We start from the raw sequence: 15,762 nt of genomic DNA on the forward strand, positions 1-15,762 counted from the left end.
ATATTCTTAATTTATTCTTATACTTTAAATTTCGTCTGATAGTATCTTTACTCGCTCATTTGGAAAATTGATATGGAAAAAACTGAACTCTATATTTTGTTTAACATAAATATAAAACTTGAAAGTGAAAACAATTTCAAAAAGATTTCAGTTTTTAGTTTTTGTTTTCACTTTTGTTCTTCCTTCTTCCCTCCTCCCCTCTCATCTTCCCTCTCAATCTGATCTTCACTCTCATTCTCACTTCCATTCTCCCTCGTTTCCCTCTATACTCTAGCACAAAAAATGAAAACTGAAAACTAAAATTGAAATGGTTATCAAATGGGCCTAAATTTTTACAGCTCACACTATTAATGTTAATCATTGGCAAAAACAGGGTACTTCAGACAACTAATCAGTAAGTGCTTGAGCCCCTGCAAGGTTTCCCTATTCATATTGATTAGATACATATGGTTATGGAAACCGATTTTGTTCTTTAGAAATCTCCTCCCCTCTCAGTTTTGATATGTTGTAGTAGAGACCCATTGGACCAACTTTACTCAAGAATGTCTCCTCATTTGAGCTGTGTAGATCGCTAAAATAAGGCCTGCAATAGGACTTACGAAACTGGACTGACAAGGGAGTGTAGCCGAAATTGGGTTTGTCTTTAAGCTCTTCTTCCATTTATCCAAGCCTTAACATGCTTGAATTGCATGAATTATGTTGTCTTCCTCTATTTACCTACAAAACACACAAAGAGAGGTAAATGACTCAGAATTCTAAGAAACTAAGCAAAATGACTAAGTAAATAGGGCATGTATATGTATGAAATTATGAGCTTAATAAAAAGAAAACTAATCATTAGCAAGTTGGCTTTGTAATTTTAATTGTGCTTAGTTCCCTTTTAAGCTCTTTCCAATCGGGGATCATATACCTAACTCGGTTTCAAATTTTGATTTCTAAGGGCCCGTTTGATAACCATTTCAATTTTAGTTTTTATTTTTTTCATTTTTTTGTGCTAGAATATAGAGGAAAATGAGAGTGAGAATGGGAGTGAGGATGACATTGAGAGAGATGATGAGAGGGGAGGAGGAGTAACAAAAGTGAAAACAAGAACTTAAAAGTGAAAATAATTTCAAATAGATTTCAGTTTTTGTTTTTGTTTTCACTTTTGTTACTCCTCCCTCTCATCCTCCCCTCTCATATTCCCTCTTGATCCAATCTCCGCTCTCATTCTCACTTCCATTCTCCTTCTTTTTCCTCTATACTCTAGCACAAAAAATGAAAACTAAAAAGTAAAAATGATTATCAAACAGGCCCTAAATTAATCAACTTTGAATCTTCATTGATTTGAGAGCTATTATTAGGGCTGACTTGAAAGCTTAAAAACACAAAAAATTGGAAAGAGTAAGATAAATGTAGTTCATTCGTTCTTATACGCATACACAAGTGTAAGAATGAATATTAAGAATAACAACCCAACAGTAGTAAGAATAAGAACACTTAAGCATTAATACTCATATGTAGCAATACATTATCAGAAAGAAACACAGGACATGACATAATGATTACAAAGATATGTGTATGCCATAAACCCTGACATAGATATAAATAGTGAAACAATTTAACTAAGACAAATATTTAAGAATATTCAAGGAAGGGTGGTTTTGGGGGGTGGAATGAGAGAAGGGAGGGGTGTGTCCTTGGGGAGGGTTGGGATGGAGGGCAATGTGGGCTTAGGTAGGTCAGCTGGGAGATGGGGAAGAGGTGGAATTTCAGGCAACTTTGGCAACTCAGGCTTTGGCAAAGTTGGGAAATTAGGAAGTGGTGGCAATTCAGGCTTTGGAAGCTCAGGGAAATGGGGCTCTTCTGCCAACTTGAGACCTTTCGGCTTTGGCAAAGTTGGAACATAGGGTACTGGTGGCAATTCGGGTTTCGGCAATGTTGGCAGCTCTGGCTTCGGCAATGTTGGCAGCTCTGGCTTCGGCAACTGTGGCAGCTCAGGCTTTGGCAACTGTGGAAGCTCAGGTTTATGGAGTGGTGGCAGCTCAGGCTTTGGAAGTTCGGGCACTTGAGGCAAGGAAGTCTCGAGAAGAAAGCGAGCCCCGGCAACCATTGTTTTGGAGCTCATAAGTGAGAAGGTAAAGAGCAGAAATAGTGGTATGACAGAAGCCGGGAGGCGAAGATAGGCCATATTTTGGACGAGTTATGAAATTCTGAAACCTTTAGTTCTTTCTTGATAAGGTTATGAGTTGTGATTTTGCTTGAGCATCTAAACCAGTATTTATAGAAAGAGAAACGTAAAGAGCTAGACTTGAAAATCATGGAGATCTCAAAAAGGTTTGGTCGAAGGGTATTGCTGTTGTTAGTTCAACTTCTGAACTGCTTTCATATACATCTACTTCCTTTTTGTACTTGACAAGTAATCAATATTCCTTTTGTTTTTCTACCATATTTTCAATTTTGTCTTCTATTACTTTTTGGAGTGATTATAGAATACTATGGTAGTAAAGTCACGTTTTATAATATAAGTGGATATTTATTAATACTATTCTCTGAAAAGGGAGAAAATAAACCAAGTCATCCACTCATGTTATAACACGTGTATACGATGTAACCATGTGGAATTCAACTTTTTAACTAGCGCCGTTGTGAGAACTATTGTCAATGATCCCAAATAAACACAACCAAAAAGTTATCAACATAATTCAAACTTGAGAGAGATCTAAATTCGAGAAACTATATCTTCAAAATCACCCAATATATCATGACTGACTGAAAAGCAAAAGGGAGCCAGCATCAGTTGATCTGTTGGGGTTGCTGCCAACCACCAACCTAAGTGAGTCCGTTTATCTACATTAAGCCCTTAATTTAATTACTTAGATCTAATTAACCACAGAATAAAGCTGTCAATATTATTCTTTTGTGGGTCCTACATTGCCATGATTAATATATATAATACAACAGATATACAAAAGCTTATATGGGAAACAATTACCATATATATGGCTGTCAACTTGTCAAGATATACTTGTGGAAATTAAGTAAAGAAACAAAGAAGATCAATATATATGCAGAAGTTGAGCTAACAACACCAACACCCTTTGACCTTGATGTTTTTCAAGTCTAGCTCTTAACATTTCTCTACCTATAAATACTGGTTTAGATGCAAAAGCAAAATCACAACTCATAACCTGTTTCATCATCCTTTTTGTCATTAGCTAGCTCCAAAAATGGCCTATCTTCGCCTCCCGGCTTTTGTCCTACCACTACTTCTGCTCTTTGCCTTCTCACTTATGAGCTCCAAATCAATGGTTGCAGGGGCTCGTTTTCTTCTCGAGACTTCCTTGCCTCAAGTGCCCGAGCTTCCAAAGCCTGAGCTGCCACAATTGCCTAAGCCTGAGCTTCCACAGTTGCCAAAGCCTGAGCTGCCACAACTTCCTAAGCCTGAGCTTCCACAACTTCCTAAGCCTGAGCTTCCACAGTTGCCAAAACCCGAGCTGCCACCGCTTCCTAAGCCTGAGCTACCGCAGTTTCCAAAGCCTGAGCTGCCACCATTGGCTAAACCCGAAATACCATCAGCACCTCATGTCCCAACTTTGCCAAAGGAAGGCCATAAGTTGGCTGAAATACCCCATGCCCCAACCTTGCATGAGTTACCTCAACTTCCAAAGCCTGAATTGCCACCACTTCCCGATTTCCCAACTTTGCCGAAGCCCGAGCTGCCAGCAGTGCCCAATGTCCCTACTTTACCGAAGCCTGAAGTGCCAAAGTTGCCTGAAATTCCACCTCTGCCACATCTCCCAGCTGAGCTACCTAAGCCCACATTGCCCTCCATCCCAACCCTCCCCAAGGCCACACCCCTCCCTTCACTCATCCCACCTCACAAAACCACCCTCCCTTGATTCTCTTAAAATATTTCTAATTAATTTGTTTCACTATTTATATCTTTGTAATCATCATATCTTCTTCAGTGTTTCTTTCTTATCATGTACTGCTACGTTTGAGTATTAATACATAAGAGTGTTTATGGTTGCTTCTGTTGGATTATTATTCTTAATTTATTCTTATATTTTAAATTTCGGTCTGATAGTATCTTTACTCGCTCATTTGGAAAATTGTTATGGAAAAAACAGAACTCTATATTTTGTTTAACATAAATATTAAACTTGAAAGTCAAAATAATTTCAAATAGATTTCAGTTTTTAGTTTTTGTTTTCACTTTTGTTACTCCTTCTTCCCTCCTCCCTCATTCTCACTTCCATTCTCCCTCTTTTCCCTCTATACTCGAGCACAAAAAATGAAAACTAAAAACTAAAACTGAAATGGTTATCAAACGGGCTCTAAATTGTTACAACTCACACTATTAATGTTAATCATTGGGAAAAACAGAGTACTTAAAACAACTAATCAGTAAGTGTTTGAGCCCCTGGAAGGTTCCCCTGTTCATATTGATTAGGTACATATCGTTATGCAAACCGATGTTGCACATTCTTTAGAAATCTCCTCCCCTCTCAGTTTCTGTTACTCTTTCCAGTTTGTTGTTTTTAAGTTCTTCGGAAAGCCCTAATTCACTTGATTATAATAATGTGTTACGTTTTAATTTTTCTCCTAACTTGAACTTTTGATCAGTAAGAGAATGCATTCAGTTACAGAATGCAGACAGGAGTTTGAATTGAACATATACTCACTGAAATAGATGGATCATCACATCAGGCAGTGGTGAACTTAGTAAACAGTAATTTCTTTGAATTTCGTTTTGGTAACCCCGAGGACTCGTTTGGTTGTCTAAAAACAACATGGATTGGATTATGCTTAATCTTATTAGACCAAAAAAGGTTTGACATTATGTTGGATTGGATTATGTCTCATCATACTAACCTATGTAAAAGCATGTTTCAAATAATCCAGTCCTTTAATGTAATCCTCTCCAATCCAATGTAATCCAATTCGATCTAATTCCCAATCACTAAACATTAGGTGATAGCATAGCAATGAAATGAAGAACAGTGAAGATCAAATCCTGAATTGGTGCCCGCATCGCCATTTCTGCGAATTGTGAACTTTGACATTAAATACAACTCTGTCAAGTGCAAAACACACCACACTTTACATTATTTTTTCAGTTCTCTTAAATTAATGCCCCTATAATACAAACAACTTTTTAAATAACTTATCTGAGGAATAAGATACAACAAGGCCACACATGAAATCAGGACCAAAACAAATGATTTTTAACAGAAATTCTGCCGTGTTTCTCCTTCAAGTTGTCTTCCTTATAATCCAGTGTCCATTTTTCAAATGTACAGTCAACAAAGTCATAATAACCACCATGCACAGAAAGAATACCATTCTTCACTTTCTCTTCTATCCACGGGTACGTGAGGAGGTTCAACAACGAACGGTTGATTGACTCCTGCAAAAGGATACCATTCAATATGAGAAATATTTTATGAACCTGGTGCACCATTTTATGATATAAAACAGCCTCCATTAGTTGCAACCCAAATTTATGCCACAACAGGAGAACTTTATTGTGGACTTCGAAAGAATTGGGTTTAACTCCCAGATAGGTACGAGGTCAATAATGACTAAAATAAATGACCTTTCAAACTGAATTCAATATCTAAAGGTATGTCATCAGATGCAATTCTGATTTGTTTTGTTTCAACCTTTAAAAACTACCCCCCTCGCCCCAAACATAATTTTTCCAAACCATCAATCAGGAGATATACTATACAAATAAAACAGAATGCTGATACGAGCTTCAACATATACAGACTCAAAGGATTCGTCACTTGAAACATAGTAATAAGAGTAATTACTTTGAATTTCATTTGGCTTATGCCAATGAAATGAAGAAAAATACAAATGGTGAACAATTATGTCACGGCAAGCAATTCCAAACACAGAATTTTTTACTTAAGTTAAAAGGACAGAAGAAATATTAAATAATTAGAAAAGATTAATGTTACCTTCTCACAGTGTTTGCACTGCTGGTCAAAACTGAGCTTGGAGGCAGCAGCCTTTGTCCACAACCTTGCATCCCTACCAACAACAACCCAATTTTGGATAAAGCTACTGCATAAAAGAGTTTTTAGCAAAGTGAGAAACATTGTTTGACTGTTTCTTGAACAAACAAATTTAAGTCAAACATAGGCAATGACCACATGCACTACTTGAAAAGTACACAACAAGAAATTTACCCAACCTTTTCTCTACTTCATCATCCATACTCATAAGAGCACGAATGCCTCCACAGCAGCTGTGACCAACGACCAATATGTTCTCAACCTACAAAATAATTATTGCTTAGAATAGATTTCGAACCGGCTTACTTCTTCCCACTCTTCTATTAAGAAGCACACTGAACCTCAGAGATTCAACTTTTCCTGATACAGCAAAGACTAGCCACCTTTTTATGCCCAAGGTTGATTGAAAATAAATGTATATGTCATATGAAGATTTGTTAATGCTGTTCTTTCCCCACAACCCCATTCAGAATTTCATTTCTTACTTTAAGAACCTACACTTTAAGAACCTATACTAAAATACTTGGAAGACCCTTTCTTATCAGCAATGTGGGTCTCTAGTGCCTACACATTTCCTACCTCCCTATTGTCATTCAATAAGCAGGGATGTGTAACCAATAGTTGCAAGGGAGATAGCAAGGAAATAATTGGCATTTTATTTTAGATTTTATTCACAGAATACTTACTTCCAGGGTATTCACAGAAAATTCTAATGCAGCATTTGTTTCTGAGGGTCCACTCTGCAAAAACGGAAAAAAATAAATTGAATAATATAATCTCATTTGATTGGCGAGTGTTCGCTTCTTGTGGCATTAATGTCTAGCCTTCCGTGAAGCAGAGATGAAGACAATAATTCAAATTTATTTATAATATACCACGAAGGAGGGCACCAAATTCGCAATGTTGCGCACTATAAATGCTTCTCCCGGTTGGAATCCCAAAATGGTTGAAGGGCATACCCTAGAATCTGCACAAGAAATCACCATGAACTGTTCTAGAAACATCAGTACACATACATATTCTCCCTGACACTCAATACCAGATTGAGGCAAACATCAAATGAATCTATCTAGATGTCCTAGATCGTTCAATACATATGGACATGCACAGTTAATGACTAAATTTGGGAAGATGGGGTGAAGAAAGGAAAAGTACACATTTATAATACAACCTTTGGCGCTTGACCCTTTGCAAGATTTTGATAATGTTCCAAGTTTTCCCTATTCAAAATGAAAGCCAAATTAGGGAACAGAAGTACTTTACTTTAAGCTGAAGAACCTCAAGACCTGAGTCCTTGGACACTTACATATATTTATGCTTTTTGAAGCTTAGAAACCGACGTTTCATATCTTCAAATAAACCGCTCCCATCATCAGTTTCTACTACGCTCTCTAGTTTGTTGTTTTTAAGTTCTTCAGTGAGCCCTAACGGCTTTCTTGAAGCCTTTGCAGTTAAATCGGAGCAATTGCTGCAAATAGCAAAAGGAAAACATTTCAGCACCAACCAACTACCTATGAAATTTCGAGTTCTACAAGTTACTTAGCTGATGATTTAAACAAAAATAGAGACATTCTTATCTCTTAGGACCAATCCGAAGGTTGCATGTAGTCGTAATCTTATATTGTAAACATCTCCTATATACAAACCATCAAACAAAGATAATTAGAGTCTTTGTAGTACCAAACAAAGATAATTAGAGTCTTTGTGATGCCACACAACAGATCTAAGTAAACCCATCATATTGATCTCACCAATAAAGGAGCAGCCTTGAATTTCAGCGAGGTGTGAAAACCAAAACGAAAATCCCTCATTGTACCAGTAAATTTAGCCTTGATTCTGGATTTCTTTTTCTCACAGTAATTTCAAATTTCAAAATTCTCATGGGTAAACGACAGAAATTTAACGTTGTTTGTGCCTTAACAGTACTATGAGCACAAAAACAGAACATTCAAACTAAATCCTACTTCGTCTCACTAACATTTCCTTTCTCAAATCAATCAAGGTTAGTAAATTTGGAGCTCAAATGGCCACAATTGGAAAGAACATAAAAGGCAAGGCAGAAGATTGGAAATTACAAAGTAAATCAAGAAACCTGAAACATATAGATAGATATCAATGCAAATTAAGCGAACGTAACAATATGTTCAGCAGCATAGGTGAGAAATGCAGCAACTTACTTGGAAGCAGTCAATAATCTCAATTGGGTCTGCTCAATCTTCCCTGACTTCAGCTTAGAACCAAAGATCTGCAGCAAAAGATTCAAGAAATCAACAAAACCAACGAAATGAAATGAAATGAAATGCTTGAGAGAGAAAGAGGAAAACAAACGAGAATTTACTCTTGGCGGGTTCAATGAGATTCTCTGGAGATCCGAGGAGGAGGAATTGGAGGAGGTGCGGAGGAACAAGGGGTCTTTTGAAACAGAGGTTGGCGCAAGAATAGCCATGGAAGAGAGAGAGAGAGAGAGAGAGAGAGAGAAGTGAAAGAGAGCTCCAAAGGAAAATGGGGTTTCAGAGACAAAGCATAGAGAGTGCAGAAGAAGAAGAAGGTGTTTAATAGACGTTGGGTTTGGTTGAGTTGGTTGGTCAGATCAAGAAACATTTGTCAGTCTCCCAGAAAGACGGAGAAAACGAAGATAAAATAGAAGACAATGCCAATGGACACCCCACATCTATATCTCTATGCAACACTAGAAGCTGTTAAAGTTTGATGCTGAACTGTCTTTCGAAAATGTAATGTTGGAGGACAGAAAGACAGTTGGGAGTTAAACAAGACCACCTTGTGCCACTTCACTGTATTTTGTATTTTCTTTTCTTTTTTTTAATTCTCTAACCCTGTTTTTCCTTTTCTTTTTTTTATTTGGAAATAATTTAACAATACTACCTCAACTTTTACTCGGATTTAGGAAGGAAGACGGGGGTATACTCACACATACGGTGTCATGGAAGATCGAATCGCAGACCACTAGCATGTTGCATACCAACAGCTTACCACTTTCACTAAAATTTCACCAGATCAACCATTTTTCATGACCTGCACATGTTTACTATTTTGTCTCATTTTCCACTAAATAAACGGTTTTTTGAAAAAATAAATAAATAAATAAATTCCTTCGTTTAGTTTTTATCAAAATAATCTTGAAAATTTGAAAGAGCATCCTTCAAAAAACTTATTTTTTAGTTTCAATTCTCAAGGTCATTTCATTAATCGAGTAATCAGGCATCAAATAAATAGGGCTTTGAATTCTGAAAACTTGAAGAAGTCTTGGACAGTACTTGGACTTGATTTTCTGTCATAGCCCAATATCGAATTGGATCTATGTCTTTGTGGTTCAACTATATAAAATTGAATATAAATATGGAAAATCGATTAAATTTGATGAAGTTTCTGTTTGATTTGGAATTTGATGGATCATGGCAAAGATTATTATTATTATTATCTTTTGTTTTTGTGAAAAGATACTTCATAAACAGCCAAAAGGCAAAGAAAGAGGCAAAAAGCCAAAACAACAAACACGTCGGTCAGAAGGCCCCAGCTATCCCAAAGACATAGAGGACAGCTAAACACACAAACAAAGATTAAAGATACAAGTTAAATATTTGTTTTTACTTTTTGCTACGCTTTTGTAGGCACTAGAGACTATCAAAGGTCAAAAACGGTCTGCTTTGATTGCCGAGGCACTAGTGACTATGAATGGCTGTGTGGAAAACAGGGCATGAACCTTATTTCTTCTGATCAATGAGATTAGAAGATTAGCAGCAGGTTTTCAGGAAGTTGAGTGCTGCTCGATTCCAAGACATGAATCGTGCTGCCCATGAGGCGGCAAGGGCGGCAAGGATTGGGCTGAGAGCGGCGAATCGCAAAGTTACACCACCTCCGTCTTTGGTTGTAGTTCAGCTAGATCTTTGATTCCGACCAAAAGAGTGGACTATGAAAAGACAATGAGCCGGAGACGAACATAATCAACATCACTCAAACTTAACGGAAACTCATTTTTCAAATCAATACAAGTTCCCAGTTACCCTTTATTTCATCTTAAGATCATCATTCTCATTTTGGTTAACAAGAACCACAGAATGCCTATTCCCTACTTCATGAGCTTCACAAGACGAGTTTTTGCTCTAAAGAGTACTGTCTCCGCAACAAATCCACCGCCTTGTAGTATCTAAGAACATGAAGAATTGCAATCATACAAAAATATTACATCAAATCCAACACCCTACAAGGCTACAAATCGAATCGAAATCATGCTCCCAGACTATGAGAACAACTCGTTTTCTTCTCAAAACAATTCAGTTCAAACTTTTCCTCCATGAGTCTTGTTGGGACCTTTCTTTCAGTCAATAACTTAACTACTTATCCCAACTGAATCATTGCATGTCACCCCATCTGAATGACAGGCAATGATACCGTAGTTAGGTCTAAAGGAAATACAGCAACTACAAACATCGATAATGCCGCTGCCATATCCATCCCCACAGCATGAATAGTCCTTAAGTCAACAATATGAGGAACAATTTCACTGAAAGCATTACCTATTTACCTATTTTTCTGCATAACATTGTACCACTAGGTGTTGCATTACCTATTTACCTATTTTTCTGCATAACATTGTACCACTAGGTGTTTTGTATCTCTGAATATTGCCACCAAAAATCTGTCTCCACTTCTAATTTTACCACTGTGCATCCATTATGAAAAGAGAAAATGACAAGGATGAATATATCACACACAAGATAACAGAAATATGCTAGCACTATGACTCAGCTTATAAAATCACCACACTACTTTTTTTATTTGGCAAGGAAATCTTACCAAAAATAAATAAATAAAACAAGAAAACAAACTAACAACCAACCAACTTATTGAAGTACAAATTCTACAATATGCACCAAATCAAATTGGAAATTTAATGAGAAATTCTAATAAAAGTTTAATTGCTGCTGAAGTCTGGATTAATGGACATTTCTAAACACTATGATCAGGAAAACTTTATACCCTCATTGTTAACACCAAAATTCAATTCGAATCCTCAATCTAGTATCAACAATTTGACTATTATGTCGACTTCCATTAACTGACGCCAGAATGATCACGAGGGTAATGAAAATGATGAAGTGCTCACGAGAACATCATTTTGATTTTTTGTTCGTTTAATAAAACGTTCAGATGCCCTTCAACTATCTAGACATGAAAAAGGCTGCTCAAAGGCATAAAGCCATTTCCAAATAAGCTAAATGTTGCCTGAGATCATTCCTTGCTTGCTATGTATTATACACCTATTGTACAGAACAACTGGAGTGGAAGGCGGAAAAAAATTAAAATTTAACTTCAAATGTCACAATGATGAAAAAAGAAGAAACAATAGTGAAGACAACATTATATATAAGACATAAGGTACAACAGTAGTCATCAAACTCACAATAATAGGCTCAAGCAAAGAGAAGACCATGCTGCAAGTGCAACACAGTAAATAAGTTTTCCATGTTTCCTAGAACAACAGACACACAAATTCAGAATCAAATTGCTGCTAAGCATCCAAGATTATCCTTGCAGAAATAAGATAACAAGCAGCCAGCATTTTGTTTTAGCAAAGATAGATACATATCTTTCCACAGAGGAGCACTAAACACAGTTGAATGGTTAATCAATTAGAGGTGAAAATTCAGAATAACGTAAAAGGGAGATCATGTTTTTTCTACATTCAAATTAGGGCTTGGGAAACTACAGTTAATCCTACTCACTCTTTGACGACTAAGAGATGGTGTATAATAAGAAACTTAGAAACTATAATAAATAATGATTTAAAAATAAAACATAAAATAAATATTAAAAAGAGGTCAGCGAAGCATCTTCTCTGAAGCACATCAGCAAATAAGGAATGTATATGTATATATGTACATAGAAGAAACGTATTTTATTTATAAAAAAAGCTTTCCAAAAGTATATAATATATATAAAACTATAAAACTATCCACACGATAAAAGCAAAAACAAAAACTTCAGCAAACAAATTAAGAAATTAAACTGCAGCTGTTTTCCAAACTAGGATAATAGTGGAAAGACAAAGACCCCTAAATAGAAAGCAATGCCATAGGAATCTCATCGTCTCTCAAAGCTTCTCCACCCCCCAAACCCTCCTCTTTATAATTGTGAAAATTCCTCTAATTCATCTCCATCTGAATCACCAGTTTATTGCCGTACTCAAGAGCAGCGTCACCAAAGACCTTTCTGTGGCCAAAGTTGCTTTCCCAATACACACAGATTCTCTTGAGCTTGCTCCTTGTGTTGCTTTCTTCCATTAGCGATTGCTACCTTTTACGCTATAACATTATAGTTGATCCTGAACCATTTGTGGAATATAGGATATGGGTTTTTAAAATACAACTGGGTTGAGCCTAAATTGGTATATAAAGCAATCCAAATCGAGAACTTGATGCATTTCATCTATCAAGTGAGTGAAACAATCGAAGCCCACATGTTACATTCCCATTCTAATCCCAACGAATATAAAATACTTATAACATACTAACATCAAGAAATGTAATGGTCTCCAAACAAACCCTAAAACCAAGCTTCAACCATGATTCACGAAGAAACCTCAACATTATAGTATACCAAAATTTCTTAACTTCAACACGGGAAAAATGAGATTATCACCAGAACTGATTCCCCATGTTAGTCCAAATTTTAGCCATCAATGCTAACACCGTAAGATAATCTACAGAAATCAGACTAACATTTTTAAAAGCTACAAGCTGAATTAAGTTTACATTGCTGCAGATTATGTAACAGATCCAAAGAGTGAGAGCCATGAAACAAAATGCCGAGAAGCTCTACATCATTCAATACAACATGCATCCATAGTGCAAGTACAACAGCTAAAGCAGCAATAACCAAAAGGAACGAGTCTTACCCTTACTTCACTAATTAGCCTTAACCTTGTCATCACCCACAACATTGAGTATGGGCAGACTACTCAAAAACTCATCAAGACCCTCAAAAAAACTAATCCCTTCAATGTTATCCTCCTCCCCGTTTGCAGTCCCATTCCCTTCACTCATTGTCTGAGCTGCTGGCTCTTCCACTTCATTATTACTGAACTCCACATTCAAATCCAACTTCCCCAAAGCAGCTGCACCTCTCTTTCTTGCACTAGAACTCGACTTCTTACTCGACTCCGGCTTCGACACAGACCCACCACCCAAACTCCCACCACTTCCTACCTTCCCCTGCCCAACCACATTTTGATTCCCCTTCCTTATTCTATCCGAAGCCCTCACTGGAGTTTTAGCCACTGAAGCTTTACCTTTTGCTTTCACTGCCCTCCTCTTCCTCCTATCCGTCTGCCACTCATCGTCAGATTCCTCACTAGAATCCGAAATATCAAGCAACGCCTCATCATCGTCAATATAGACCCTCGGCCCTGAATTAGCGTTCTTAGTTCGTCCAGCATTCTTCTTCTTCCCTTGTATTGGGCAAGCAAACATGGTCGAAAACGGCGTCCACTCAGCTGACCCGCCTGTATCTTTACCATTCTCGGCATACCCCAGCGGGAAATAACCCCAACAGCAGAAGTTGACCTCACCGTCACTCCCCGTCACAGGCGGTGCCTCTATCACCACCGCATTGAACGCCCTCTTGCAATTTTGACACCGAAGCATGCAATCCTCGTAAACGCTCGGATACTCAAAGAGATTATAACAGTAGGGACATGCAGTCCAGAAACTCTCCGTTCGGGGCTCCGATTCCGGTCGAGTCGACTCAGAAGGGGGAGATGCCTCAACGGGGCGAGTTGACTCGGAGGGAGGAGCAGTCGACTCGGAGGGAGGAGCAGTCGACTCGGTCACATTGTTAAGACTCGGCCTTTCCTCCTCCATCGCCACTCTTCCATCCTTACTCCTAGGGCTTTTCCTCACCGGTTGCTGCTGCTGTGGTGGCTGTTGATGCTGCTGCTGCTGCTGCTGCTGCTGTGGTGGTTGTTGAAGCTGTTGTTGCTGTTGTTGCTGTTGTTGCTGTTGTTGTTGTTGCTGCTGCTGCTGCTGCTGCTGCTGCTCTTGTCTTAATTGATGTAGATGAAATTGATGTTGTGCTCTCTGTACTTCTTGGGATGGTGGTGGTGGAGGCTGGAAATGTAGTGTTTGTGGTTGCGGTGGTGGCGGTGGTGGCGGTGGCGGCGGCTGCTGTTGCACATTATGCATTTGCAAGAATTGCCTCTCGAACAACTGAGTCGACCCGGAAGGAGCCGAGTCGAACCGGTTGAACATGCTCAACTCGTGGTCATAGAGGGCTTTCTTAGAAGGGTTAGAGAGGACGTTCCAGGCCTCGGAGACAAGCCGGAAGGCGTGATCGGCGTACGGGAAGCGGTTCCGGTGCGGGTTGAGCAGGAGAGCGAGTCGGCGGTACTGAGTCGCAACGAGTTCGAGGTTCTGAGTGTAGTGGGCGAGTTGAAGGATCGCGTACCAGTCGGGCTGCTGGCTGTGGCCGCTGATCCGCGAGTCGCCGGCGAGAAGCGTGTCGGCAACGGCGATTATTTGCTCGGTGGCCTCCAATCTCGGGTCAGACTCTCGGGCTCGGATCGCGAAGCTCTTGGTCCCGTGCAGGTCACGTGTCGTCAGTAGCTTGACTGCCGTGCTCAGCCACCGCTCCGCTTCCGCTCTGTTTGTGTTGAAATGGAACTCCATGTCACTCTCTCTCTCTCTCTCTCTCTCTCTCTTCACTCTATCTCTCTCTTCTCTTTCCTTTTCAGCTCTCTTTGGTTTTGGGTGGAGTTAGGACAGAGTTGAAGGGTGGATTTTTTTCGGGTTGACGAAATAGGACCTGGGGTTTGACTGAAATGACGGGGACTGTTCGGTGGATAGGGTGGGAGTATGGGAACTGCAGTTGGGGTATTTTGGAGAGTTTGGAAAACTCTGATCTGATACATCTGCGATGGACTTTATCTGATTGGGTTTTTTGTGCAGTGAGAGTGACACGTTGTTAATGGCTTTGGGCACTTGTAAAAAGGAAAATTTACTATCCAGCTGCTACGGTCTTGACTTTCATAAATGTGAAATGGGTCGGGTCATTCACCGCCAGCAGGACCCGTTTCGCAGCTTTAGGGACAAAATATTCACTGTTCATAAACACAGGCTGACGTCTCTTCCCAATGGATATTGAAATTATTTCAATTCCTAGTTTTACTATGCCTACAAACACATAGGTATTGAAAATATTTCAATTCCCAAGTGTTCTTGTGTATACTAACATATAAGAAATAAAAAAATTTGTGGGTTTTACGTTAAAATCTGTAATTAAATACTCTCAAAATCAGGAATGTGATCAACAATTCTAATTCCTTCATTCCCTTATTATTAAGTTTTTTTATTCATGGTTTCTCTTATTCCTGATAAGTAAGTAAACATGCTTTGGAATGAGAAAAATATTAATTGGGATGTTTGGGATATTGGAAAAAATGAATTAGAATTGGATTAACTACTTCCCATAATCAATCTAATTCCTCCTTTTTTAGGTGTTATATTACGAATTGTGATGTGTCACCCACATAATTTCTTATTCATGTGTGTTAGTAAATGAAGGGAACGTCAGTAATTAGAATAATTTCAATACACAAGCCTAATTTGGTGTTCATAAGGTTGATTTGGCATGACTTCTCCATCTAAAACTTTCTAAAAAATATAGGAATGTAGAAATGAGAGCAACTTGACGCTTGTCTTTGAGATAAAGGAATAGAGCAAATTACAATGATTTGGTA

General features: G+C 38.4%; 4 protein-coding genes across 6 annotated transcripts; 1 reads left to right on the top strand and 3 right to left on the bottom strand.

Annotated features, from left to right (window-relative positions):
* Positions 1–1,449: 1,449 nt before the first annotated feature.
* Positions 1,450–2,215, bottom strand: LOC110774623 (uncharacterized). Its single transcript, XM_021979186.2, has one exon. It carries the CDS (start codon positions 2,168–2,170, stop codon positions 1,628–1,630), a length of 543 nt encoding a protein of 180 aa, XP_021834878.1. The 5' UTR covers positions 2,171–2,215; the 3' UTR covers positions 1,450–1,627.
* A 949-nt stretch (positions 2,216–3,164) lies between these two features.
* LOC110774618 (uncharacterized) lies at positions 3,165–4,015 on the top strand. Its single transcript, XM_021979181.2, has one exon. It carries the CDS (start codon positions 3,210–3,212, stop codon positions 3,879–3,881), a length of 672 nt encoding a protein of 223 aa, XP_021834873.2. The 5' UTR covers positions 3,165–3,209; the 3' UTR covers positions 3,882–4,015.
* A 1,007-nt stretch (positions 4,016–5,022) lies between these two features.
* On the bottom strand, positions 5,023–8,746 carry BCA5 (beta carbonic anhydrase 5). Of its 3 annotated transcripts, none has more exons than XM_088246380.1 (10): positions 8,347–8,746; positions 8,186–8,253; positions 7,586–7,642; positions 7,315–7,476; positions 7,180–7,228; positions 6,884–6,997; positions 6,695–6,748; positions 6,188–6,270; positions 5,952–6,054; positions 5,023–5,392 (listed from the first exon to the last, which is right to left on the bottom strand). In XM_088246380.1, the coding sequence occupies exons 1-10, from the start codon at positions 8,452–8,454 to the stop codon at positions 5,189–5,191; spliced, it is 1,002 nt and encodes a 333-aa protein (XP_088102506.1). In that variant the 5' UTR covers positions 8,455–8,746; the 3' UTR covers positions 5,023–5,188. The 3 variants fall into 3 exon arrangements, with proteins under 3 accessions (XP_088102506.1, XP_088102505.1, XP_021834880.1); XM_088246379.1 differs by having other exon boundaries at positions 5,952–6,057; positions 8,347–8,744; XM_021979188.2 differs by lacking the exon at positions 7,586–7,642 and having other exon boundaries at positions 5,952–6,057; positions 8,347–8,743.
* A 3,984-nt stretch (positions 8,747–12,730) lies between these two features.
* EIP9 (Chaperone DnaJ-domain superfamily protein) lies at positions 12,731–14,778 on the bottom strand. Its single transcript, XM_021979174.2, has one exon. The coding sequence runs from the start codon at positions 14,690–14,692 to the stop codon at positions 12,935–12,937; it is 1,758 nt and encodes a 585-aa protein (XP_021834866.1). The 5' UTR covers positions 14,693–14,778; the 3' UTR covers positions 12,731–12,934.
* Between the last annotated feature and the right edge of the window lie 984 nt (positions 14,779–15,762).

This window comes from Prunus avium, chromosome 8 (genome assembly GCF_965620075.1).
Source record: "Prunus avium chromosome 8, drPruAviu1.hap1.1, whole genome shotgun sequence".
Classification (NCBI taxonomy): domain Eukaryota; kingdom Viridiplantae; phylum Streptophyta; class Magnoliopsida; order Rosales; family Rosaceae; genus Prunus; species Prunus avium.